This window comes from Martes martes (assembly GCF_963455335.1).
Source record: "Martes martes genome assembly, chromosome: 9".
NCBI lineage: Eukaryota > Metazoa > Chordata > Mammalia > Carnivora > Mustelidae > Martes > Martes martes.
In genome coordinates, this window is record NC_137896.1 from 82,278,625 (window position 1) to 82,304,608 (window position 25,984).

The following is a 25,984-nucleotide window of genomic DNA, read 5'->3' on the forward strand; positions in this document are numbered from 1 at the left end:
AACAAGCTAGCATTGTTGATCCTATCTGGACAGTCTTTCATAGAACTTCAGTTAGATTATGAATCATTTGAAATACGAGTTAAGTGTACTACCTCTTTGAGACATTTGTTTGAGATATCTAGGAAGGTAGTAATAGCTAGAGAGAGAGACTTGCTACTTGGTAGCTCTCTGCTCTTGGTACTAGAGAATTGAGTTACATAATGAGTATAGATGCCAACCAAAACTGAGGTTCCGGGTTAAATTTTTAAAGATTTAAAGTAGTGAATGATTCTGGCCTCTGTTTACAATCAAATGGGACATTCAAAATGATTTTTTTTTTTCAGGGTCTTTTCTTTTGGGAAATTGGGGGGGGATACCTTCTGTTTTTGTGAATGCTTTTCATTCTGATTGAATTTAATCTTAAATGAATGACCTAAAATTTAGCCAATACCAGTGATAAGGACAAACGTTTTAAATGAAGTTGGAAATCACAGTTTTTATTCAGTATTAGGCTTTTAAAGATTGTCTTTTTTATCTACTTTATGGAGAATAACATTTTTGAGGTGTACAGATACATCACATATTAACCATTTTAGTCTCTAACATGGCACAAATGATTACATATCTTTTCACTCCCACTTTCTTGCTTTTTAAGGCCAAGTGATAGAAATGACACTAGCCTATATTCTAAGACATTTTTGCTAAGGAATTCCCCAGTAGCATTTGCTTGTATGGTTTGTCATTCTGTGTTCTGTTGGCTCAGTTCTGTTCAATCTGCTCAGTCTTTTAAGTCTCTCAAGTTAATTTGTTCTTCCAGTAGAAAATAGTAAAAAAATCTGTGTCAAATTTAACTTGACTACTAGAGCTTGGGAAAAAACCACTCTAAACTCACCCTCTACCTACTCAACTAGACCTTTTCTGTTGTTTATTTTCCTTAATTAAGGTTCTTAAATTCAGTAATGAAGTAAAGAAATTTGACTTTTTGGAATTCTTGTGCCTAGTGGATTGACTTACAGTTTTGTGTTTTGTTAGCTGAAATGTGGTGATAGACTAAAAACTGGAAATTTAAATTGTTTAATGAGTTAATTTTCTTTCAGGTGTAATAACTGTCCATGTTAATTTGGCCCTAATTATTAACTCCGTAAAATATAGTACTGCATCTGACCTCTACCTAATTTGTCTCTATTGCTTGTATGTTTAAAAATTTCAGTGAGGATTTTATTTAGGCCTTTTCTGACTCTTACTTCTACCTTCTCTCTCTTCACCTTTCTTGACCTGTTGAAGTAGAATAACAAAAAGATGGTAAGTGAGGTTACACACATGCTCTCTGTTTGTTTTCCACTTTTGCTTGATGGGACAGTAGTTGTTGTTTTGTGTCCCTGTAGTATTGGGGAGGGGGGTAATTCCATATTTTAATTTTAAGTACTTTGATTTTTAACCTTTTTCATTGCTTCAATTTGGTAGCAACTAATTAAGTCCTATACTTTCCTGATTGCATACAATGGACCAAACCAGAACTAATTACTAACATAGTTTTGAATTATTTTCCTTGTGTTTCTTGTAGACAAATGTTACAATTAAAATGGAATGTGGTGTGCATAATATTAGAAACCAAGTAGCTTTATTTAGAATACGTGTGATCCAGAGAATTATGGTGAAGTTGTTACATTTGGATAAATCTATTTTATTGGTCAGTGTTAAATTAAACATTGCCTATCATAGTCTGTATGTATTTGCATCCAATTGGGTAGTAAATATGTAATAAGCTGAGTAAAACTTTGATATGCCAATGACTATAGATAGTAAAAAGGGAGGAAAAGAGATTGACTTGTTTCTTATACCATTTTTATTGATGAGCAGGTTTTTACAACATTATCTGAGGATAAATAAGAAAAATGTGAAAGTCTTACAAGACTTCCATAAACAACACACCTTCCCCCTAAATAAATACCATTGTGTGAACCCTTTTTCTTTTGAACTAGAAGCTGGGCGCATCCCAGACATTCACTCTCTTTATATTTTTCTGTGACAGTCCTTAAGTGCTTCAATAGTAGGTGTTTTCAGGTTTGTGTGTTTTTGATATTATTTGTAAGCAGTTTTGACAAAGATCAAGCATTTTTTAGTGATTTGTGTTTGTATTGATACTAGTAACAGTATCTTTGCAGAGTGTTCTTTTGGATAAATGAAAACATTTAAATGTGGAAATTCCTATATTTATACTAAATAAAAATCGTGTATTAGTCTTAAAATCTCAAGGGAATTAAGTGTATACTTGTAGAGAACAGTGTAGGCTTTATTAACAAACTTTTTAATGGAATTTCCTTTTTGGGGATTTAATTGTGGTTTTAAAAAGTGTTCACTCAGTTTTCCAATTTGAGGTGACATTGTTCAGAATAATTCTTGGCAAATAAAGCTACACTGCCTGCTTTTCATAAAAGATAAATGCCTTTGAAAGAGCGTCTCATATAGTTACTGTGATTTCTCATTCTTTCAAGTAGTTGAGGCTTTAAATCCAGGGGTGGGATGGGTGGTAATAACCTAAGGTTCTGAGGTATAAGGCAAGTCACATAAAGCTCTTGGCATTTGTAGTTTTTGAAAGTTGAAACATTCTAGGGAAGAATATTCTATGATTCTTTTAATTAATATTTTACATAACAGATAAATTTTTGGATTAGGTGCTGAGCTACTTGAGAATATTTGTACTAATTTCATAGGTTAATACCTGTTTTCCATTTTAACTGTTCTTCCTCTTTGTTCAGAGGGCTTATAAAATATTCAATGCTAGATGTTTCTTTCAGTTAATCCTTTATATATGTATGCTCTAGAAGTAGATAGATGAGACTTTTATTTTGAATTGGTACTAGGTCAGACATATGTAAAACCCTATTCTTGCATGGAAATAGAAGTAAATATTCTGATGAAATCAGATCAGACTTATTCTAAATTTGATGAAGTATAGTTATGAATGTATGTTGATTATATAAGGCATCTAATTATTTAATTTATTAACTTTGTACAACACATAGAATGATACATTCTAGAGGAAAGTCAGTAACAAAATTGTGTATTATATTTGTTAATCGTTAAAAAGTTAAAAAGTAATGTATGTAACCATTTGTTAATGGTTAAGAGTAATATATGTTCTTGTAGGTGTAGATTCCCCCCAACATTTGATTAAATGTTTAGAATGTATAGCAAAGTTGAATGAATTCTACAGTGAAACCCATATACCCATCACCTAGATTCTAAAACTAATATTTACTCCCCTGACATACCACATATTTATTTATTCATCCCTCCATTAGTCTCTCTCGTTTTTTGATGTATTTCAAAGTATCAACGTACTTCTCTTAAAGTAATTCAAAATATGCATGTCATTGATTAGAATTCACAGGTGCAGATTTTTAATTTTACATTTTCCTATCAGATTATTTTAAACAGTTAATATTTAAGAAATTCAAGTATTTATGTTATGGTAAATTAACTTTATAAGAAATTAGTTGCGACAGAGAAGTTTTTGTAACATTTCTAGCATCTGCTTTAACTTTGTTTTTCCTTTTTGTTGTTGCTTTCAGTGGATTTTTCCAGAATTCTTTTTTTGAGCCCTCACCCTGGTTTACCTGTGATCTTTTTTTAAATTGTTACTTTTAAAAGTTTTAAACTCACATACATTTAAACCTTATTTTGAGACATTTTATGTGAATTTTAACATTTCTTTTCATTTCCCCATGTTTTAAACTTACAGTGTTGTAGCAAACAGTAGCTATTTCTGATAGCTTTTTTAAGTTGAATTAATCAGTATATGTAGAAATCAGGATTATTTAATAGCTTGAATAGCTGATTTTTAAAATACGTTTAAATTCTATGACATCATTAGCCTTATTATACATACAAAATTTGACTTTTCAAATGTGGGTCATCTTAAGTATGCTCTCCTTGGAGACAAGACTTGTGAGTACTCTGCTTCTTGTGTGCTAGCATAGTTTTCCAGTATTATACTTTAAGGTTGGAAATGTTGCTCATGAGCTAATTTTTAAACATTGTTTCCCTATGTCTTAATTTTTGGTATGTCTACAAATTTCCATTGATCTTGGTGAGACATATATAGAAATTTAATTTCAGTTCTAACTGAGGCATGTGCAGGTGGAAGTTTGTGAAATTTGCAAGTAATGTGGTGCATATCTGCATTATTACAATATAATAAAGTCATTTAATTTTTAACTTTTTTTGTTATGCTTTGTTGTACATTAAAACGTATCATTTACACTTACCATTTCAATATTTAGTACAAAGAACTGTGCTGCATGCATTGAGCATTTTTCTACAAGTTTTTTTTTCCCTGATGTGCTATTTCACATATCACAGGCCTTATTTTTTGAACATTTGAGCAAAAGAAACAGATGAAACCTCATACAAAACCCTCCAAAATATGAAAATGTGGGGTTTATTTGTGCTAATGCTCTTCTTTTGGAAACATATGTATTGAAGGTAAGGTCCATTTATTGATTTAAACCACGTTGTACATAAAAATTTATTATTCATGATTAAACTCTCCAAGGCATTGTTCTTGAAAGAAAAGATTTTTTAAACTTGTGGAATGACGAACTTTATCTGAAAGTGCCAGAAAAATTAAAATTAAATTATTCCCAAGTTTTCCAAAATATCATGGGAATGTAATTTTCTGAAAATATTTTACGCAAAAATTTGGCCTAAAGCCTTGATATTGTAATTTTCTAGGATCTTATGGTCGGTGATGAGGCAAGTGAATTACGCTCAATGTTAGAAGTTAACTACCCTATGGAAAATGGCATAGTACGAAATTGGGATGATATGAAACACCTGTGGGATTATACATTTGGACCAGAGAAACTTAACATAGATACCAGAAATTGTAAAATCTTACTCACAGAACCTCCCATGAACCCCACCAAAAACAGAGAGAAGATTGTAGAGGTAAGTTTTTAAGTGGGATGTGTATATATGTGTTTCTGTGATGTAACGTTACAGCAGATGTTCTTTTACCATTGTTATTAAGAATAAAGGGAATGAAAATAATTGTTTCCCCCCCAGATCCTATTTATTGAGAACCTAACTAGTCATTATTTCTAAGTAGGATATATCAGTAAACAAAATCAAGTCCTGTTGCCTTGGAACTTGTTCTGGCAGGTGACACCCCCCCCCTCCACTGCCCACAAAGTGAATTAACTGAATGGTTTGTTAGAAGATAATAAATGCTAAAGAGGGGGAAAGAGCAGGTTAAGGGGAGTGGGGAGGGGGTGACATTTTTCATAGGGTGTGAGAGTAGGCATCGAGAGAAGGTGATGTTTAAACAGAAAGTAAGGGAATCAGCCAGGATATATTGGGGGAGAACATTCCAGACAAGGGAAGTAGCTAGCCAGTGTGAAGATCTTAAAATGGGAACAAGCCTGGTATATTAGAGAGTCAACAAAGAGGCTAGTATGGGGGAGCAGTAGGGGATGAGGTTAGGGAAATAATAGGGCCAGATCATCTAGGGCTTCACAGGCCCTTAAAGAGAATTATTCTTTTACTCTGAGTGAAGTGAGGTGCTGTCACACAGAAGGGACATGCTCCAGTTTAGGTGTCTGCGGCTGCTGTGTTGTGAGTAGACCATAAGGAGGCAAGGGTGGAAGCAAGACAAGTTTGAAGACTTGCAGTTACCTAGGCAGAAGATAATGATGGTTAGGATTCGGGGTAATAGCAGCAAACATAAAGAGAAGTGGCCAGACTGTGAATCTATTTTGGAAGTGCCAAAGCATTTTCTGATGCATTAAGTATGGGTAATAGAGGAGGGGAGAGTCAGGGATGTCTCAAAAGGTTTTGGCACGGGCACCCAGAGGATAACATTACCATCAACTGAGATGAGAAAAGACTCAGATAAGTAGAACAGGATTTGAGGGCAATGGATCAGGAGTTAAGTTTTGGACATGGTAGGCCCTCATTAGACATCCAGTCAAAAATGTCAGAGAGAGGTATCCCCCACTTTTTGAAAGTTCATGTTATGCCACTTCACTTTGACCAGAGACCTACGTTAGTACCTATTTTCACTAACTGGAAGAACTCCGAAGAGGATTTTCACTTAATGAGAAAGGAGAAAAGCAAAAATTGCATTCAGCAGTTTTTCTACAGCAGGCTGTTAGAGGCAGCGCACACCCAGAGCAGAGAGAGTGGCCACGCCAAACTCTGGCCCTGGAATGACACTCAGCATCGTGGCATCAAGGCGCCATAGCTTTGAACTGTGTGAGCACCTGTGCTTTATCTTGTTTCATTTTGTGCATCCATTAGCAAGATGTGTCCTAGGTTATCAGAAAAGCCCAAGAGAGGTTATTTTTGGGGTTTGGGAACACTCAATTTTCTGTATAAACTAATGGTAATTGCTTCTTTGATTTACAACATTTCAGCTTTACTTAAGGTTTCATAGGAATATTCTACCTTCAGGTAGCGGGGAAACCTATAAAAGATCAAGTTCAGAAGAAAAGTCTGAGGCTAGAGAAAGAAACTTGGGAATCATCAGGATATGGATAATCAGTTCACCAGGGAAGTGGGAACAGAAAGTGGTGGGAAGGCTAAGGACCAGGGAGGTGGGAGTTAGCAAGAGGAGAATGAAGGGCCCTGGGGGAAGCAGGTACAGAGAGCGAGAGGTCTGAATTCTTCAGAGTTTAGATAAGTAACTTTTCAAGGTTGTCTTTCATTATATTTTGTTTTATATGAGATAGGAACTGTATGACTTTGTCTTGTTATATTTGAGGTAAAAGCTTATAATAATTGTTTCTGTCTTAGTAGCTTTGCAGATACTACTCTACATCTATTTAGCTGTTGGTGGAAATTTTGGAAGGATTATACAAGAGATTATTGCTAGACAGTATTTTTAAATTCTGGATTAAAGCTTAAGTTTTATATTAAATGTTTTAAAAATTTAAGATCCTGGTTTTAGTTACAAAATCCATGTCATTCCTTATGGCATATATCTTACTATTTTTTTTCCCCTCCTGACCACCCCTAGAACTGTGAAAGATGGCCGTTATTATATTAGTTCATATTTTAGTTGCAACTTATTTCTAAATGATTTATAACTACTAATACTTTTTGTGATGGATAAGTAGTCATTTGTAATTGGTATTTATTTTTAGTAGCGCATTGTAAAATCAGGTTAGAGGTACTTTTGCATTAAACCAAAAGGTTCCTCCTACACATGTTAACCACCTTAGGAAAGCAACACAACATCAGAATGAAAACCAAGTTTCCTTTCGGATGAAAAGTTAGAAAGATGTCATTATACCTGGATGCGTTTTCCACTAGCTAGCTATTTGACTAGGACATGTTTGTGTTTTTTGTTTTGTTTTGTTTGTTTTTTTATCTGCTAGACTGACAAGAATTGGTCTCACTGTGCTATGAAGTCTCATGTTCTTTTAATATTCTTTTTTACTTGTGGGTGCAAATTTGGCTGTGACTGGTAATGCCCTACTTTAATCTTATCCAGTAAGTTCATTTAGTACTACAAATACTTTCTAATTATCTTACAAATAAAAACAAGTTCTAATGGACTTTGAAGATGACAAACACAAATACAGCTTAACGCTTCCATTTTCTCCTGGGTGGAGAGGGGATATGGAATAAAATACGGGTTGGAATATCTAGTTTCTTTTTTTTTTTTTTTTTTTTTTTTTTTTTTTTTTTTTTAAAGATTCTATTTATTTATTTGACAGAGATCACAAGTAGGCAGAGAGGCAGGCAGAGAGAGAGGGAGAAGCAGGCTCCCTGGTGAGCAGAGAGCCCGATGTGGGGCTCGATCCCAGGACCCTGGGATCATGACCCGAGCCAAAGGCAGAGGCTTTAACCCACTGAGCCACCCAGGTGCCCCGGAATATCTAGTTTCTTAATTGAGTACTGGCTAGATTAGAATAGCTGGTTAGAATATCTAGTTGCTTAATTGATGAATATGTATTTCAGAGTAATAACGTTTAAATCCTATGTAATTCTCATTGTGATCATTTATAAAATTTCTAGGTCACTAGATTTACAGGGTGGTAGTCAGCCCTGCCAGGCAAGCAGTGCTCCCTGTAGATGACAGAAAAAGTCCTACAGGATGTTCCAGCCCACCTGGATTACAGAGAATGAGCATGGTTGTGACCAGAAAGGGCACAAGGAGACTCCTCCCTTTAGTGTAGCTCAGCTGAGAGCAGCGCCACAGGCAGGGCTCAAGCCAGGAGGGTGGGTGGAACAGCTAGGCAGTTTCTGTATCTGCCAGCATTCAGGAATTAGTGCATATATTTTTGGCTTCCTGCCCTGCCATTTTACTACTTTTTTTTTTCTTTTTCTTTTTTTTTTTTTAACCAGTTGGGGGTAGAACTCTAGTCTTGGCCCAGGTTAGGACAGAGGGATGGGAAGGTCAACAGTTGAGCAGTTTCTGTAGTTTGTCCTTGAATTAAAAGATATTTTCATTAAGGGACATCATTAAGAAAGGCTTGTTCAGATGCAAAAATCTTTCTTCCACTCTAATTAGCTATTAACCAAAACATTCAAAAATCTTGGCTTTGTAGCACTTAGGAAATACTTGAGGACTCCGTGTATATCCAAAATCTGTTCCCCACATTGGAGCTCTGTGACAGCTGAGGAGAATGGAGGACTCTTTTAGGTCCCTTTTGATTCTGTTTTGGCAACTAATCTACTCTGTGACCATCAAGAAAGCATAAAATATATATGTATTATATAACTTATAAATACCAGCATTTCTTTTTCTCCTTTTGCATTTTCAGGTAATGTTTGAAACTTACCAGTTTTCTGGTGTGTATGTAGCTATCCAGGCAGTTCTGACTTTGTATGCTCAAGGTAGGTGAAACTTAACTTTTAGAATAATCAATTCAGCAGACATTAAGTGCATTTTATATCAGAGGAATTTGGTTTTTCAGTAAGTTGTAAATCGCAGAAAAGCACAATATTTATATATTTATTTAAATTTTTTCAAATATTTACTCAAATATTTTCATAATTTCTAAAATTAGTCAAATAAAATACCACATATATTTTTATTTCCTTCATTAAGCAATGAAGGACTTAAGGTAAGGAGAACCCAAATTTTTTTTAATTTTTAATTTTTTTTATTAACATATAGTGTATTATTAGCCCCAGGGGTTCAGGTCTGTGAATCGCCAGGTTTACACACTTCACAGCACTCACCATAGCACATACCTTCCCCAGTGTCCGTAACCCAACCACCCTCTCCCTACTGCCCCCCCACCTCTGCAACCCTCAGTTTGTTTTGTGAGATTAAGAGTCTCTAATGGTTTGTCTCCCTCTTGATCCCATCTTGTCTCATTTATTTCTTTCCTAACCCGCTACATTGCCTCTCAACTTCCTCATATCAGGGAGATCATATGATAATTGTCTGAGAACTCAATTTTTTTTTTTAATTCTTTTTTTTTAAGATGTCATTTATTTATCTGTCAGAGAGAGAGAGAGAGAGAGGGAGAATGAGCAGGGGGAGCAGCAGGCAGAGGGAGAAGCAGGCTCCCCACTGAGCAAGGAGCCCGATATGGGACTCAATCTCAGGACCCTGAGATCATGACCTGAGCCAAAAGCAGACGCTTAACTGACTGAGCCACCCAGGGTCCCTAAACTTTTTTAAAGTAAAAAAAAAAAAAATTTTTTTTTTAAAGAGATGGGAGGAAGCAGGCTCCCTGCTGAGCAGAGAGCCCGATACGGGGCTTGATCCCAGGACCCTGGGATCATGACCTGAGCTGAAGGCAGAGGCTTTAACCCACTGAGCCACCCAGGTGCCCAAAGTAAAAATTTTTTATGCAGTGAAGAATGAGCTGGAATTCGTCCTTAGAATTGTCAGAGTTGGGGTGCCTGGGTGGCTCTGTCGGTTAAGCATCTGTCTTTGGCTAAGGTTGTGATCCCAGGGTCGTGGGATTGAGTCCCGCATTGAGCTCCCTGCTCAGTAGGAAGCCTGGTTCTCCCTCTCCCTCTGCCACTCCCCCTACTTGTGCTGTCTCTCCTGCTCACTCTCTCTCTCTCAAATAAATAAAACCTTAAAAAAAAAAAATTGGCAGAGTTAAAAAAAATATATAGAGATCCAAAAAAGGTTAGTATAAAATCACACTTGTTATATACATAGTAGAGGAGAAGGTAGACATTTGGAAGTGCCTTCCTAACTTTTATGTTTCCTTGGTGCTGCCATTAGTAACTGCATCCCTTTCTGTTGAGAGTAAAAATTGGCCATGTAGGGAGAGCTCTTTATATTCTGATAGTCTTATTAAGAGAATTTATGGGGCTGTCAAATAGGTGCCACACAGCCTGTTAGGGACTTGAAATGTGAAGATACCCTCAAAGAATTTAGAGTCCAATAGAGAAAAAGATACAGAAACAGATAATTTTGACTCAGCATGACAGAGGTTTCTAAAGGAGGTGAGCTAAGTCTTCAGCCTTAGTCATTAGCTGTGTGTATGACATAGTACTTAGAAGACTCACTGTGGTGACCCATCTAATTCTAAACATGGATTAGTAAAGATCGCCTTGTTGAAATACTCATTGACTCATTAAACTGTCTTCAGTACTACATATAGATACTTAGAAAATACTTGGGGGAATTAAATTTTCAAGAAGTTTTGTTCATTCATCAAGTGGAATGTACCTTGTGCTGTGTTTAGTGCAAAGGACATGGCAGTGAGTAAGATCTTCTTGACCTTAAACGTGATTATATTCCAGCTATGAATAATTTTCCTTTGAAGAAGGAATTTAAAATCACTTGTTACTTTATAAGGAGTGTTTACCTGCACTGAGGTAATTTTATTTCATTTTTAGAAAAATGAATTCTAGAAATTATTTTAGAAAATACTTTGGAAAAAAAAGATACTAAAAATTTGGGGAATCTAAGCTTTGAAACTGGTGATAATAGTTTCATTTAGGTGGTGAGGATGGACAGTGCTAATAAAGTGAATTTTTGTTTAAATTGTATTTAAACAATTTAATAATAAATTAAATTGTTAAATTGTATTTAAACAATTTAATAAAACTGACCATAACAGATTTTTCTAGCAATATTCATGCATTTATTTCCATCCAATGAGAAGATACTGTCTTTTAATTCCTGGTATTTAGTCATTTTTTGTATAACTGTTGAATCCTTAATTGTGAGAAATGATAGTCCAGTAATGATCAAAAGAACTCTGACCCACAGTAAAATTCTCCTTCTACACAAGGTGGCTAGTGCTACCAGTTATACCAAGGTAGGAAGAAGCGTTTGGAGCCGTGGAAGGGTTGTGAGTAAGAGAAGTGATATGGTGATTTAGGAAGCTATGTTTGACTGCATGCTAAAGACAGGATTGAAGGGAATAACCGGAATTAGGAAATCTGGAGGTAAGAGTTGTCAGGAAAGGTGTAAATGAAGAGGTATGAACTCAGTTGAACCTCAAAGAATCCATAGGAATCGAAGTGGAAGAGTGTATACTCAAGTGACAAAATGGTGTGGCACTGACAATGGGTCAGATGTGTACTGCGAAAAGCTAGTCTGTAACCTGGTGGGAGTGGGAGAAAATAAGCTGCAGTTAGATGGGAAGGTCTCTTTGGAAAATAAAATGTAAATCCTGCTTTAGTTGATATTACTGGGAGTGTTTTTGAATTAATGGTGTGGATTCCTCTTTTTTTGCAATGAAATGTTTTTCTTGTTGAAAGGAGTGCAGCATTAAAAGGCAGTAGATGATTTTTGTGAAGCTTTTTATGAAGATTTATATACACCATCAATCAAGGAAAGAGTATATGAGCTTCAAAAGGAGGTAGATTGAGTAAATGTATCAAAGATAAATCATTATGATTAAATATTATGGTGCATTCAAGTTTATATTAAGAGAGGGCTATTCAGGGATGTGAAAATGATAATGCTTAAGAAAGTTACAGACATTGCATATTCTATAAGGTGAAAAACTTTTTTTTGGTTAAAACATTGTTAGACTAGTAACTATTAGAAAATTTGAGTTAGAAAAAGTTTTGTCTTTTTTTTCCCCCCTAAATTAACCCTAGTGCAGAAGATAACTTTTGCATTCATTTGTAGTTTAAATAGTATGTATGGGAAACAAGACAACTTCTTTGCTGTTCTTTTATTAAAAGGTTTAACTGACGTTGTCTTTCTGGTTTCTGGTGAATAATTAAAATGGTCCTTTGGCTAGCCAAGGTTAATTGTTCTCAAATTTCCAGCTATCTAGTATCAATTGGAATTTTTCCAAGACACAGTTTTGAATATATTATATGACAAAAATAATAAGTACATTATTTCCACAGGTTCACTATCAACTTGTATAGTATTTATCTCTCAAAATGGTTTTCCTAAAAGTTACGATGATGCTTTAGAAAAATTCCACTTCAGGGAAATTCAGGGATCAAGATTAAATTGGAAAGAAAAATAAAGAATTGTACTGAGCTTTAAGAACATGTTGTGTTTTTCAGTGCTGGGTCTCAGAGTCTGTTTCTTCCTGTCTCTTGGAATAGCACACAGATTAAAGGTCTCACAAGAGACATGTGTGAGAAAACTCACTTTAGTGTCTAGATGTTAGAAGTAAACTGCAAAATAACAAATAATAAAGAAATGCTGTCTTCTAGACCATTCTGGTTGGTGAAGTTTCTAGTTTGGCTTCTTTACTAATTTTTGAAATTTGCTGGTTCTGATTTTTCTGATTTGGCTTTTTATTTAAAACCTCATGGTTCTCACACAGGTTTATTGACTGGAGTAGTGGTGGACTCTGGAGATGGTGTAACTCACATTTGTCCAGTGTATGAAGGCTTTTCTCTCCCTCACCTTACCAGGAGACTGGATATTGCTGGAAGGGATATTACCAGATACCTTATCAAGGTAAGCAAAAGCAGATATAGAAATTAGCTTTTGTAGTTTATATTTACTAACTTAACATATTTGAAATAATCCTCTCAGGATCATAGCATATCTTCTGCACCACTAGGGGAATGACCCATTTACCCCATTATTCATGTAAAAATCCACATAAAATTTACACACATGCTGTCTGGTGTGGTAATGAGAATAGAATACATCGTTACATAATTATGTTTGCTATTCCTGAAGACTTGGTAGTGAAATAGAAGAGACCATAAAACTTCTTGAACAATAGAGGCAGCCTTTTCTGCCATGAAACCTTTCTTTGAAGGGAGCCTGGGTAGCTTAGTCAATTATGTGTCTGCCTTGGGCTCAGGTCATGACCTGAGGATCCTGGGATCAAGTCCCCTCAGCAGGAAATCCACTTCTCCCTTTCCCTGCCCTCCAACCCCCTACTCGTGCTCTCTCTCTCTTTCAAATAAATAAAAAAACTTAACAGGCCCAGTTGTACCAGACTTCAATATTTAGTAGTTTTCATGGAATATATCCAGTTCTTAGTGTTTACTATATATTAATGTTTATGTTACTATATATTAATATTAATGTAACTATATATTAATGTTTACTTCTAATGTTTACTTCTAGTTATAATTTTCATTAAAACATTGCTGGAGAGGGGCGCCTGGGTGGCTCAGTAGGTTAAGCCGCTGCCTTCGGCTCAGGTCATGATCTCAGGGTCCTGGGATCGAGTCCCGCATCAGGTTCTCTGCTCAGCGGGGAGCCTGCTTCCCTCTCTCTCCCTGCCTGCCTCTCTGCCTACTTGTGATCTCTCTCTGTCAAATAAATAAATAAAATATTTAAAAAAAAAAAAACATTGCTGGAGAAAGTATATAAGGCTGTTATTTAGAGGTATGTGTATATTTTTAATATTGAAAAAAAAAGTTTAGACTAGTTAGTTTATTCTGTCCAGGTCAGTGGCTCTCAACCAGGGGTAATGCTGCCCCCACCCCACCCCGGGGACATTTTGCAACATCTGGAGACATTTTTCGTTGTTCCAGCTGTGCAGGAATGCTACTAAACATCCTACAGATGTTTAGTGGGAGCAGTCCCCACAACAAAGAATTATTAAGGTCCACAATATCATTGGTGCTACTGTTGAGAAACTATTCTAGGGTCATGTCTGTGCAGTAAAATAGCTGTATAAGTCTTTATCTTGACATGGGGTTCCTTTTGTCTCATTTAGAGTAATAATGAGATTAAGCTAATGAGAACTATAATACTCCTGTTCCAGGCCAAAATTCTGTCTTAGGAATATCTGAGGGTTTTAAAGTTTTTGTATGAAAAGTCCAACTTTTTTTTTCCTGTTAACTTGAATTATCTTTTTTTGAAATTTTTTCTCTTAATTTGATTTCTAATCATTTATTTGATTGACAAATACTGTTGCCCGTCTACTATGTGTCAGACATAATGCTAGAAGTCAGGGATAAAACTTTTTTTTTTTTTTTTAAAGATTTTATTTATGTATTTGACAGACAGAGATCACAAGTAGGCAGAGAGGCAGGCAGAGAGAGAGAGAGGAGGAAGCAGGCTCCCCACTGAGTGGAGAGCCCGACGCGGGGCTCGATCGCAGGACCTGGAGATCATGAGCTGAGCTGAAGGCAGAGGCCCAACCCACTGAGCCACCCAGGTGCCCCAAGGCATAAAACTTTTTAAAACCTAGGGATATTTCATGAATATGGCATTGATTGAACAAATGGCAGATTATAGGAGTCCAGTACTAAAATAATATTCATCGAAATATTTATTTTGATTATTTATTAAAACTATCTCTAAACTTAGCACTCAAAGCAGTCATTTTTTAAAACTAGCTTGGTTTTTTAAGCTTACTTTACCCATTTATTATTCATAAACTGTTAATTCTTTCACTCTCTGTGAAAGTGAAATATAAGTCCTTTATGGAAAATACTATACCCATTTCTGAAATATTCAGTAAGACCTAAGGATCCACTGTCCATCGCATTTGTTACTGACTTGAACTGTTTAGTGAGCAATGAAAGCTTGCCAGGGTTTAACTCATTCAGATTAATTGTGAATTTGCTGCTGTTTTTTGGTACCAGCTGCTGCTTTTGCGAGGATATGCCTTCAACCATTCTGCTGACTTTGAAACAGTTCGCATGATTAAAGAAAAATTGTGTTATGTGGGGTATAATATTGAGCAAGAGCAGAAGCTGGCCTTAGAAACCACAGTACTAGTTGAATCCTACACAGTAAGTATTTTTAGTATTTAATACATATGTGGTTTTAAAATAGAGCACCACGATTGTTGATAATGTGCTTAAGTAGGTTTTCTTAGAATCAATATTTTTGTTTTGACTTGTTAGAGTGTTAGAGTATGTATGTGTGTGACTTTTAATGTCTTTCTACAATAAGATTCTTTGATTTGATTATTTTAGGGCACCATATAATGTGAAATAAAGCAAATCATAAATTGCTTTTTTACCTTAGGATATAATTAGATAAGAGATGTTATTTTGAGATTCTGAGATCTAAAATAGCACTTTATGTTATTAAGTAATTTCACAAAAATTAAAGTGGAGTTTACATTGTCCAGTAAGTTTGGGATTCAGTTTCACTTTACTGAAGAACTTCTCAGAACCTTTGATGTGCTTAGTATGTGTATGTCTGCGAGAATGTGGTAAACTGCCTGTTTCTCAACCTTATTAGACTACAGGATTCTAGCGTTTCATAAGACTCCTGTTCTAGGAAGCGTACTTTGGGAAGTGCTCATCCTATAGTTTTGCTCTAATAATTCAGTAAGGGGCAGTCTTTTCCTGACTTTGTATTTCTTAATGAGCTATTGAAAACAAACGTTAACTTGAAAGTATAACTAGTAAGACTGAGAACCCAGTTATAGATTACACCAGGAGAGTTGATTTTACCTGAATTTTTAATGTATTGTTATCTTAAGTCTATTATATTCATCTTGGTAGAAAATACTTCCATATCTCATCTTTGATCTAGTTATTACTAAAATGAAATCAAGTAATGGGCAATAAAAGCAAGTATTCTTAAACCATTTGATTCATGTAAGCTCTGCATATCACAAATATGTATGAAATAGTCATTTTAAAAATAGTTAACTTTTATAAATTATATTGTTTTATTTTTTAAGCAATACTGATCCAAATAATTTATAAGCAACTTATTAATCTCCAGATCTGCCCTGGAGATTCTTTTCTGAAGCTTTTTTGATAGTTCCTTTAGATTTATAATTTTTCATATACCTGACTTACTTGTAAGAAAATGGCGTGAGACAAAAAGATGAGGGAACTAGAAATGTAAAACATGTTTTATTTAATTTCTCCCCTCCTTTCTTAAAGAATTTGAGGTGGGTTCAAAAATATACACAGGTGACTTTTGGGGCGCTGACTCCCTATGCAGTGTATAATTTTTGAATACCTCAAAACTTAACTACTAATAGCCTACTGTCATTGCCTTGCCAATAACAAACAGTCGACTAACACATATTTTGTATGTTAAATGTATTATATACCATGTTCTTACAATAAAGTAAGATAGGAAGAAAAGAAAATGTTACTAAGAAAATCGTAAGGACGAGAAGATACATTTACAGTACTGTACTGTATTTGTCGGAAAAAATCATGTCCTTGGACCTGTGCAGTTTAAACCCATATTGTTACAGGGTCAGCTGCACAATAAATAAAAAACAGAATAATGAAACTGATGAGCAAGTGAAGAGGGATAAGTAGAGACAAGTAAAGGATAGGATAAGATTTGGTGCAAAAAAATGAGAATCCTACAGTCATAATAGGTAGGGTAGGGTCTAGAGGTTAGTAGCTCCTAGGCCAGGTGGCCCCATGCTAACCAGCAGCTAGAGTATGGAAAGATACCACACCCTCGGAGAGGCTGAAGTATGAGCTACAGAGGTTTTGCCAATAACCTTGTACTGTGTATAAAATTTTTCCAGATAATTTTGGGTGATTTCATGTGGTTTCTAAACTCACCTGATGGGTTTTTGGTTTTTTAAGGGTATTTGTTTGAATCAGTATCCTTGGGGGTTATTTGTTTGTTTTTTGAGTGTTTTTTTAAAATTTGATACAATTTATTAAAAGACAGTTTGTGGAGGTTTTGAAAAATGTGATTGCTTTTGCATGTATCTGTAAACATGGAGTAAATGTTTTAAGGAAAAAAAAACTTGGCTTTGTGGTACTTTGTCATACTGGAAAGTCATTTTTAGAATCCAAATATAATTACAGTAGTCATATTATTATAAATATGCTGTGAGACATGTCAGTGTAAGACTAATTCTGGTGTCTCCTATGGAAGTGGGTCGAATACCATCATACACCAGCATGCTTATAATTTAGGTCAATCCGATGAGTTGTGAGGGAGGGGCACCTGGGTGGCTCAGTCAGCTAAACATCTGCCTTCAGCTCAGGTCGTGATCTCAGGTCCTAGATCAATCCCTAGTCCAGCTCCCAGCTCAGAGGGGAGTCTGTTTCTCCCTCTACCCCTGCCCCTCCCCCAGCTCATGTGCACACACTCTCTTTCTCTCTCTCTTAAAAAAAAAAAGGAGGGGGGAGTTTTTTGGAGTTTGCCTGCTTGGCTTAGTCAGTCGAGCATCCAACTCTTAATCTCGGGGTCATGAGTTCAGACCCCACATTGGGCTACAGCCTACTTCAAAAATTAAACATTAAAAAATAAATTAATAAAAATTAATTAATGGGAGTTTTTACTTATCACTTCTCATTTAATTAAATATAAACATGACGTGTGACTTTCTGCATGCACAGGGTCATGTTGTAATGATACCTGACCTGTTGTTTAAATCTTAATTTGCTCTGTGGGCGCCTGACTGGCTCAGTAGTTTAAGCATCCAAATCTTGATTTCAGCTCAGGTCATGCTCTCATGGCCGTGAGATTGAGCGGCAGACCAAGCCCTGTTTTGGGCTGCATGCTGGGCATAGACCCTGGTCAAGATTCTCTCCCTTTCCCCGTTCCACTCCCCCTGCCCCTATGTGCATGGGCTCTCTCTCTTAAAAAAAATCCTGGGGCGCCTGGGTGGCTCAGTCATTAAGCATCTGCCTTCGGCTCAGGTCGTGATCCCAGGGTCCTCGGATCAAGCCCCACATTGGGCTCTCTGCTCAGCAGGAAGCTTGCTTCTCCCTCTCCCATTCTCCCTACTTGTGTTCCCTCTCTCACTGTGTCTCTCTCTGTGGAATAAATAAATAAAATCTTTTAAGAAAAAAATCTTATTTGCTTAAGTTGAAATTATATTTATCCATTATTTAAAATTTAATAGGATCTAGAGGGGAGCCTAGCTGGCTCAGTTGGTAGAGCATGTGACTTGGTCTTGTGAGGGGTTGTGAATTCAAGCCCCACTTTGGGTGTAGAGATTACTTAAAATCTTTAAAAAAATTTTTAAATAGGGTCTAGTAAGTAGGATACAGTAGAACTGCTTAATAAAAAGTAATCTTGAGGCACCTGGGTAGCTCATTCATTAAGTATCTCCCTTCGGTTCCGGTCATCATCTCCTCGGATCAAGCCCCACATTGGGCCCCCTGCTTGTGTTCCTGCTCTTGGTGTCTTTCTCTGTGTCAAATAAATAAAACCAACCTTAAAAAATATATATTACAGTAATCTATCAGTGTTTCTTAAGCTTTTCTGATCATAAAACATTTTTTGGATTAAATGATTTGACAGAAGTTTTACACATGATATAGACTGTTTTGATGGCAAAACAGTAAAGTTTCACGGTGCAATTATTTGGTAAAAGAAATTATTTAAAAATTTTAACTGAATGTGTCTATGCTACATAGTAAAAATATCCATAAAATAAACCACAAATGTGTTAAAACAGAAGCAGCACTGACACCAGCCAGTAATCCAAATGCAGTGGTTTATTAATGCTTCCTTTTTTTTTTTTTTTTAAGATTTTGTATATTTATTTGACAGAAAGAGACAGCAGGAGAGGGAACACAAGCAGGGGCAGTGAGAGAGGGAGAAGCAGGCTCCCCGCTGAGCAGGGAGCCCAGTGCAGGGCTCTGTCCCAGGACCCTGAGATCATGACTTGAGCAGAAGGCAGACACTTAATGACTGAGCCACCCAGGCGCCCCTTAATGCTTTTTTTTTTATGCTTAGCTGCACACAGCAGTGGAACATGACACACTCATGCATTCGTGACTTTTTTCAAGAAATTCCTGATGTGTTGGAGCATGGCATGATGGCATGTTCTGCATTTAAAAAACAAAACAGCATGATAATAACAACTATTAAATGTATTTTATTTCGCCTTTTTTTTTCTTTTTCAAAAATTTATTTTAGGAGAAAGATGTTGCTGATAATGATTTTAGTTATTGAACAGATATGTTTAAAGTACTAGTGTTCTAAAGAACACTGGGAAATTTTTAAATATGTTTTGCTGACTAATACCTGGTTATTCTTGGTTTCTAGCTCCCAGATGGCCGCATTATCAAAGTTGGGGGAGAGAGATTTGAAGCCCCAGAAGCTTTATTTCAGCCTCACCTGATCAATGTTGAGGGAGTAGGTGTTGCCGAATTGCTTTTTAACACAATCCAGGCAGCTGACATTGATACCAGGTACATCATAAGTGCTGGTTTCAAAGTTATTTATCAATAGATAGAGTATGTATAGTTAAAGTGACTTAGTTGTCTATTACTTCACTCATGGTTTTGAACAGATAAGGCAAAAGAATTTTTTGAGGGTGACATTTGATGTTGGATATATATCACTGTGTCTCAGAAACCACCTTAAACTTTTTTTTAAATAATTCAAAACTTATGGAAAATTTCCAAGAATAATACAGAGAAGTCATGTATACTCTTTACTCAGTTTCTCATTTTACTAATTTTAACATTCGGCAAGTTTATTCTATCATTCTCCCTTTTTTCTTGAGCCTTTTGAGAGTATGTTGAACACGTATGTCCTCTTTACTCCTTGATATTTGCTTTGTATTTCCTGAGAACAGAGGTATTCTCTTAACTAGCCGCAGTGCCATTTCTGAGCTCAGGAAAGTGATTACTGATCTGCTGTTATCTGCCACCCATTTTTCAGTTTCGCCTGCTGTCCCAGTGATGTCCTTTATACAGTTTTTCCTTTCCCCGGGAGATTATCAAGTCTAAGCTCGCACAGTGTATGTAGTTGTCGTGTCTTAGCTTTTATCTGTTACAATTCTTCAGGCTTTCATGACAGCAGCATCTTTTTAGAGTACAAGCCAGTTATTTTAGAGACTTTTTCTCAACTTGAGTTTGAGTGTTTTTTCATGATTAGATCCAGGTTATACATTTGAGACTGGAATACTACTGAAGTGATGTGTCCTTCTCAGGGTGTCCCATCCAGAGATGAGATCTGTTTGTTCCTTGTTGGTGATGTTAGGATTAAGCCCTTGATGAAGTTTCCTGTTTAGTTTTTGTATTTTTCCTTTCTTAGTTTGTAAGTAATTTGTGGGAAAGTACCTTGGGGCTGTATTGATCTCCTATTCCTCATTAAATTCTGCCCCCCCACCCCTTTTGTTGATGATTCTTGCCTAAATCCATTTTTATTGTGCTCTCAAAAAGGTAATTTTCTAATTCTGTCATTCTTTCTATATTTATTAATTGGCATTCCAGCATTAGGAAGTACATTGCCTTGTTTTGCTTGTTATCAGTGTGAACTCATGGTTTTGTCCAGTGATTATAATCTATTACTGTCTTTATTTATTTTGATGCTCAAATTGTTCCTGATTTGGCCAGGGAGAGCCCCTTCAAACACACCTGTGTATCTTTTGACATGCTCTTATCTCTTTGAGCACATTCTGTTTTGTGGCACAGGATAGTCCTGCCTTAGCTTTAATTTTGTAGGTAAGACATTACCATCTAGTCAGAACTATATAAAAAGCATACTTTGAAGTATTATTCTCCCAGCCCCTCGACCTCTACCCTAGTCTTCCTACCTCTTATAGGTAAATGATCTCATTAGCTTGGGTTTATCCTTTCTGTGTTTATTTGTTCTTATACAAAAGGTAGCCTAGTATAAATGCTTTTTTGCACTTTACTTCCTTCACTTAATATATCCTAAACAATCCTGTACCATTCCTAGAGATTGTCCCTTCTTTTCCCAGTGTGTACATAACATTCAGTGAATCTGGGTTACGTAGGTAGATGCTGGTATTTTTGCAGACAAATAATGCTGCAGTTAATAACCTTGTGCACAGTATATTTTTGTACTGTTGGGCATGTATAATTTGAAAACATTTCTAAAGGGAATTGTTGGGTCTGAGGGTAAGTAAATGCATATAGTTTTGTTACTGCTCAGTTCCCCTCCCTGGATGTTAGGACCCTTCTCCTTCCCACCAGTAATAGATGAGGGCACCTGTGTGTCCCCACAGCTTGATCATGGTTGGGCAACTTTTTAACTTTTATGCCAGTCTGATGAGTGAAATGATATTTCAGTGTAGTTTCAATTTGTATTTTACTTAAGAGAGAAGTTAAACATATTTTTCTATGTTTAGGGCAGTTTCTGTCTTTTTCTGGTGAATTATCTGTTCATGGCTTTTGCTTCTGTAGAATTTTTGTAATTTTCCCCCTCAATTTTTTAAAAGCTCTTTTTATATTATAGCTCTGTGATATTTATTGCAGGTACTTTTTCTGATTTTCCATTTGTCTCTTATGTTCCTTGGCTATACAAAAATTTTTATTTACTTAGTTATTAAATAAGTTTAAACCTTTTATTGCATCTAGAGTTTGAGTCATAGTTGAACAGCCCTCCTGTACACCCAAGTTATGGAGGAATTCACTCAGAAGCATTTTGTAAAAAGCAAGTGTTTGCTTACTTGTCTGTTTAACCCTGAGTTAAATAACCATCAAACTAATTTTTGTGGGATTGCCAAGGAGCAGGGTAATAATGAAAAGTAATAAAAATAGCAGTTGGCTTATAACAAGCTATAAACTTAATGTTAGATGATCAAAAATCTAAACCTCTCTTAGTAGGGATTAGGTAGATGCTTTTGTCCCTCAACTTAATGATCATTAATAGTAAAATTGGACTCAAAAGTATATACCTATTGGTGGTGATTGAAGTGTTGGCATTCCCAAAGCACTGGAGTCCAGTTCAGGACCTTACAACAGAGCTAGCATTGGGAAGTAGCACAGCTCAGCTCTGTGTGTTCTGCATGTTGAAGGTGTACCTGTAAATGCTCGTGGGAATGGACCATGTGGAGCCATAGCTCAACTGCATGTGCTACACTCAAGTGTGCGGAGCTCTGCAAGTGGGTGTAAAAGCCACACACTTCTGTAAGCTGGGGTCATGATAGGCTGAGCCGTTGGAAGCCAGGATGGATGAGGCCAAAATAGCTTTGGCTCAGCTCCTGAACTTCACTAGAAGAGTTCCTCAGACCCTCACTTAGTTATATTACTCTTACTACGGATGCAGTTATTTTAGATTTGACTATCTGGTATCATAACCGGTAGCATATTTAAAGAAGAAAGAGAAGACTGCTGTAACGAGGAAACACGTCAGTCTTACCTAACATAACAGCAGCTAGTTCCAAGGCAAAGGAACAAAAGGGAAAATGTACAAAGGCAAATGGAAAAATTGGAAAAGCAACTGAAATCATAGTAGAAAATGGTTAGTTATGGTAAACTCCAGGAAGCACTGTGATGACGTACATAGTCCAAATAGTGGAAGTTTGTGATGTAAACTCTGGTCATTGTTAAATGCCCAACATCAGGGGTGCCTGAGTGGTTCAGTCAGTTGGACGTCTGACTCTTCTGATTTTAGCTCAGGTTATGATTTCAGGGTCATGAGATCGAGCCCCACATCAGGCCCTGAGGTCACTGCAGAGTCTGCTTGTCCCTCACCTTCTTCCCCCACGCCCAGCTTGCTCTCTCTCTCTCAATAGAAAAATAAAAATCTTTTTTTTAAAAAAGTCTCAATTATATTTGGAGAACAGTGTGTCATGTGCTTTAGAAGCATTCTCATTAAAATTATAGTAAGTATTTTACATGTAGAGAGGGTTTGTTATCTAATAACAGCATTAATAACAAACGTTCAGCCCTGCAATTTCCATGTTGAATTTTATTTAATTCTCCCAGCAATCCCTTGAAGCTGACAGATATAAAAGGAATGCTAAAAGACTGTTTTTCCTCATCTGAAACCCCAAATGAATACCTTTTGTGTCTTTCTAGATCTGAATTCTATAAGCACATCGTGCTCTCTGGAGGGTCTACTATGTACCCTGGGCTGCCATCACGGTTGGAACGAGAACTTAAACAGCTTTACTTAGAACGAGTTTTAAAGGGAGATGTGGAAAAACTTTCTGTAAGTATCAGTCAATAATCCAGCTGTTAACATACTTTTTAAAACCCTGTAGGGGCGCCTGGGTGGCTCATTGGGTTAAAACCTCTGCCTTCGGCTCAGGTCATGATCCCAGGGTCCTGGGATCGAGCCCCACATCGGGCTCTCTGCTCGGTGGGGGGCCTGCTTCCCCCTGTCTCTCTGCCTACTTGTGATCTCTGTCTGTCAAATAAATAAGTAAAATCTTTAAAAAACAAAACAAAACAAAACCCTGTAAAGTAGTTTGTGTATCTTGACAACCACCAGAGGGAGCAAGAAGTCTTCCTAAACAAATTTTTAATGAAGTCGCACGCAACCTTGAAGAGATAGAAGTAAATGGTTCGAGGTAAGCTCTGTTTCAGAATGGTTGTACTGCCTGGTCACCTCTGTATTCAGTGGCTAGAGGCAGTGAGGTCCCAGGCCACATGTTCTGCTTCCTCTGTAACAGACAACCTGGAGTTGAGGTGCTTCTAAAGGCACAGGAAGAACCTGCCATATAGTATTCCTTCCCCCAACCCTTTTCTGTGGGGATATGTTCAAAGGCTCCCAGTGGATGCCTAAACCGCAGATAATACTGATTCCCCCCATACAAGAACACTTATGATGAAGTTTAATTCATAGATTAGGCCCCGGAAGAGATTAACAACAACAATAAAATAGGACAGTTACAACAATATACTGGAAAAAAGTTATACAAATGTGGTCTCTGTTAAAATATCCTATTGTACTATACTCACTCTTGTGGTGATGTGAGGATAAAATGCCTCTGTGACGAGATAAGGTGACAGGAGTCACGCAGGCCTCGTGATGTAATGCTGTGTTGTCCGGGCCATCATCCACTGCCAGACCATGGGTAACTGAAACCACAGATAAGGGGCGACTGCTGTGTTATGGAGAGAGAAATGCCTCTTGGGGTTTTGGGGTTCTTTTTAGCTAACTTTTTGGATATGTAACCAGCCTTCATTGCTACTCTTGGACTGTCTCAAATTTCTGATTCTGGGTTATTTTTCTGGCTATTTCTTGTATACGTCTTACTTCCCTAAAGATTGTAAAACATAATGTAGCAAATATTTTGCATCCCCATCAGCTGTCCTTGCTCTTGAAACAGACTTTAATTGGTAGTTGTCAATGTATAGAATAGAAAGTAATTTACAAACTAGAAGGTAATAGTTGATGGTAATTCGGCATTGTTTTTTTTTTTCTGCCAACACTGGAGTGTGTGAAGTATACTATATATACTGTGCACTCAGCCAGGGTCATTTAATTTCAAGTTAATCTCTGAGCTCTGTCCCAATAACTTTGATCAGCTGTTGTAGATAATGAGATTACATATTACAGAGGACTATATATATCAGAGATACTAATGTCACATTTTCATCTGTCACTAAATTGTGAAAATGGAGTGTGGACTCACATATATTAAATAAATTAAAAGACTCAAAAGGAACCAAGTTGTCTAAGTACTTTGCTTATTTGTCTGATTTTTTTGGTCATATATGTAATTTAAAATTAATCTCAGGTGATTATTTACAGTAGTAAATAAAAACCAGGTCCCCACTTTTATTCTGTGAATGTGTCAGTAGTAATAAGCACTGTGAAGAAAAGGAGAGTAAGGTGAGGGGCTAGAAAGTGGTAGTGACTGGGGAGGTGGCATGCTCCTTCAGGTAGTGTGGTCACGGAAAGACTCTGAGGAGATCAGTTCTGAGCAGAGACCTGAATACAGTGAGCCGGTGAGCCATGTAACCATCTGTGGGAAGAATCTTCCAGGCAGGAATGGCAAGTACAAAAGCCCTGGGTTGGGGCATCTGGGTGGCTCTGTCAGTTAAACGTCTGCTTTCGGTTTAGGTCATGATCCCGGGGTCCTGGGATTGAGGCCTGTTTTAGGTTCCTCACTCAGTGGGGAGTCTGCTTTTCCCTCTCCTTCTGCCTGCTTCTCCCTCTGCTTATGTGCTTGTTTGTTTTCTCTCTCCCTGTCAAAAAAATAAATAAAATTTTACACACACCCCCCAAAATAAAAGCCCTGGGTTGTTGGGAATGTGCAGGTGTGGCTGGGGCAGAGTGAGTAAAGGGGAGGCCTGGTTGGTAAGGTCAGAAAGGTGGTCGGATGCAGATTTCGTCAGCCATGGTGAAGGGTTTAGCTTTACTCCTAGTGAAACAGAAAGCCTTGGGAGGGTTTTGAGCAGAGAAGTGATAGGATCTGACTTGTTTTTAAGGGATCACTAAGTCTGGTATGGGGGAGGGAGGAAGAAAGAAGGCTGTAGAAGGATGAGGTGGTGGGCTGAGGGGGAGGGAGGTGGTGGTGGAAGTTCATGAGTTGGAGGAGGTATGAAATTGTGGTCTTGAAGAGTAGAAGAGAGAAGACATGAGCCGTGGGCTTGCCAGGCTGCACTAAGGGGCTCAAGTGAAGGAAGTGATTCAGTTCAGCCAAGACGTGCAGTTTCTCACCTGTCATGTTCAGTTGCTTGAGAGCACCTACAGAGTAGAGAAGTGGTCCCCTGAGTCCATGTTGTGCCACATGAAGTGAGAGGGAGAGAAGGATGAAGTCACAAAGGAGACCAGGAAGTGGTGGGGAGAGCACACACACGCACAGGAAGAGCGGGCATGAGAGGAAATAAATCGGGGCTCCTGTAGGTGACTTGGCAAAGAGGAGTGGTGGCTGGAATGGTCTGACAGAATGAGTTTCAAGGGACTTGGCTCAGTTGGCTAAGCAACTGCCTTTGACTCAGGTCATGATCCCAGGGTCATGGGATCAAGTCCAGCATCCAGCTCCACGCTCCGTGGGAGGACCGCTTCTCCTCCTGGCTGCTGCTC

At 37.1% G+C, this 25,984-nt stretch overlaps 1 protein-coding gene across 1 annotated transcript in view; it reads left to right on the forward strand.

The window, feature by feature from the left end:
- ACTR2 (actin related protein 2) overlaps window positions 1-25,984 on the forward strand; it is a 38,778-nt gene that overhangs the window by 8,953 nt on the left and 3,841 nt on the right. The window contains exons 3-8 of the mRNA XM_080812918.1: window positions 4,717-4,932; window positions 8,754-8,826; window positions 12,705-12,841; window positions 14,938-15,087; window positions 19,295-19,440; window positions 23,026-23,158. Of these exons, the coding sequence (XP_080669044.1) occupies window positions 4,717-4,932; window positions 8,754-8,826; window positions 12,705-12,841; window positions 14,938-15,087; window positions 19,295-19,440; window positions 23,026-23,158 (855 nt within the window). The remainder of the gene's footprint in view (window positions 1-4,716; window positions 4,933-8,753; window positions 8,827-12,704; window positions 12,842-14,937; window positions 15,088-19,294; window positions 19,441-23,025; window positions 23,159-25,984) is intronic.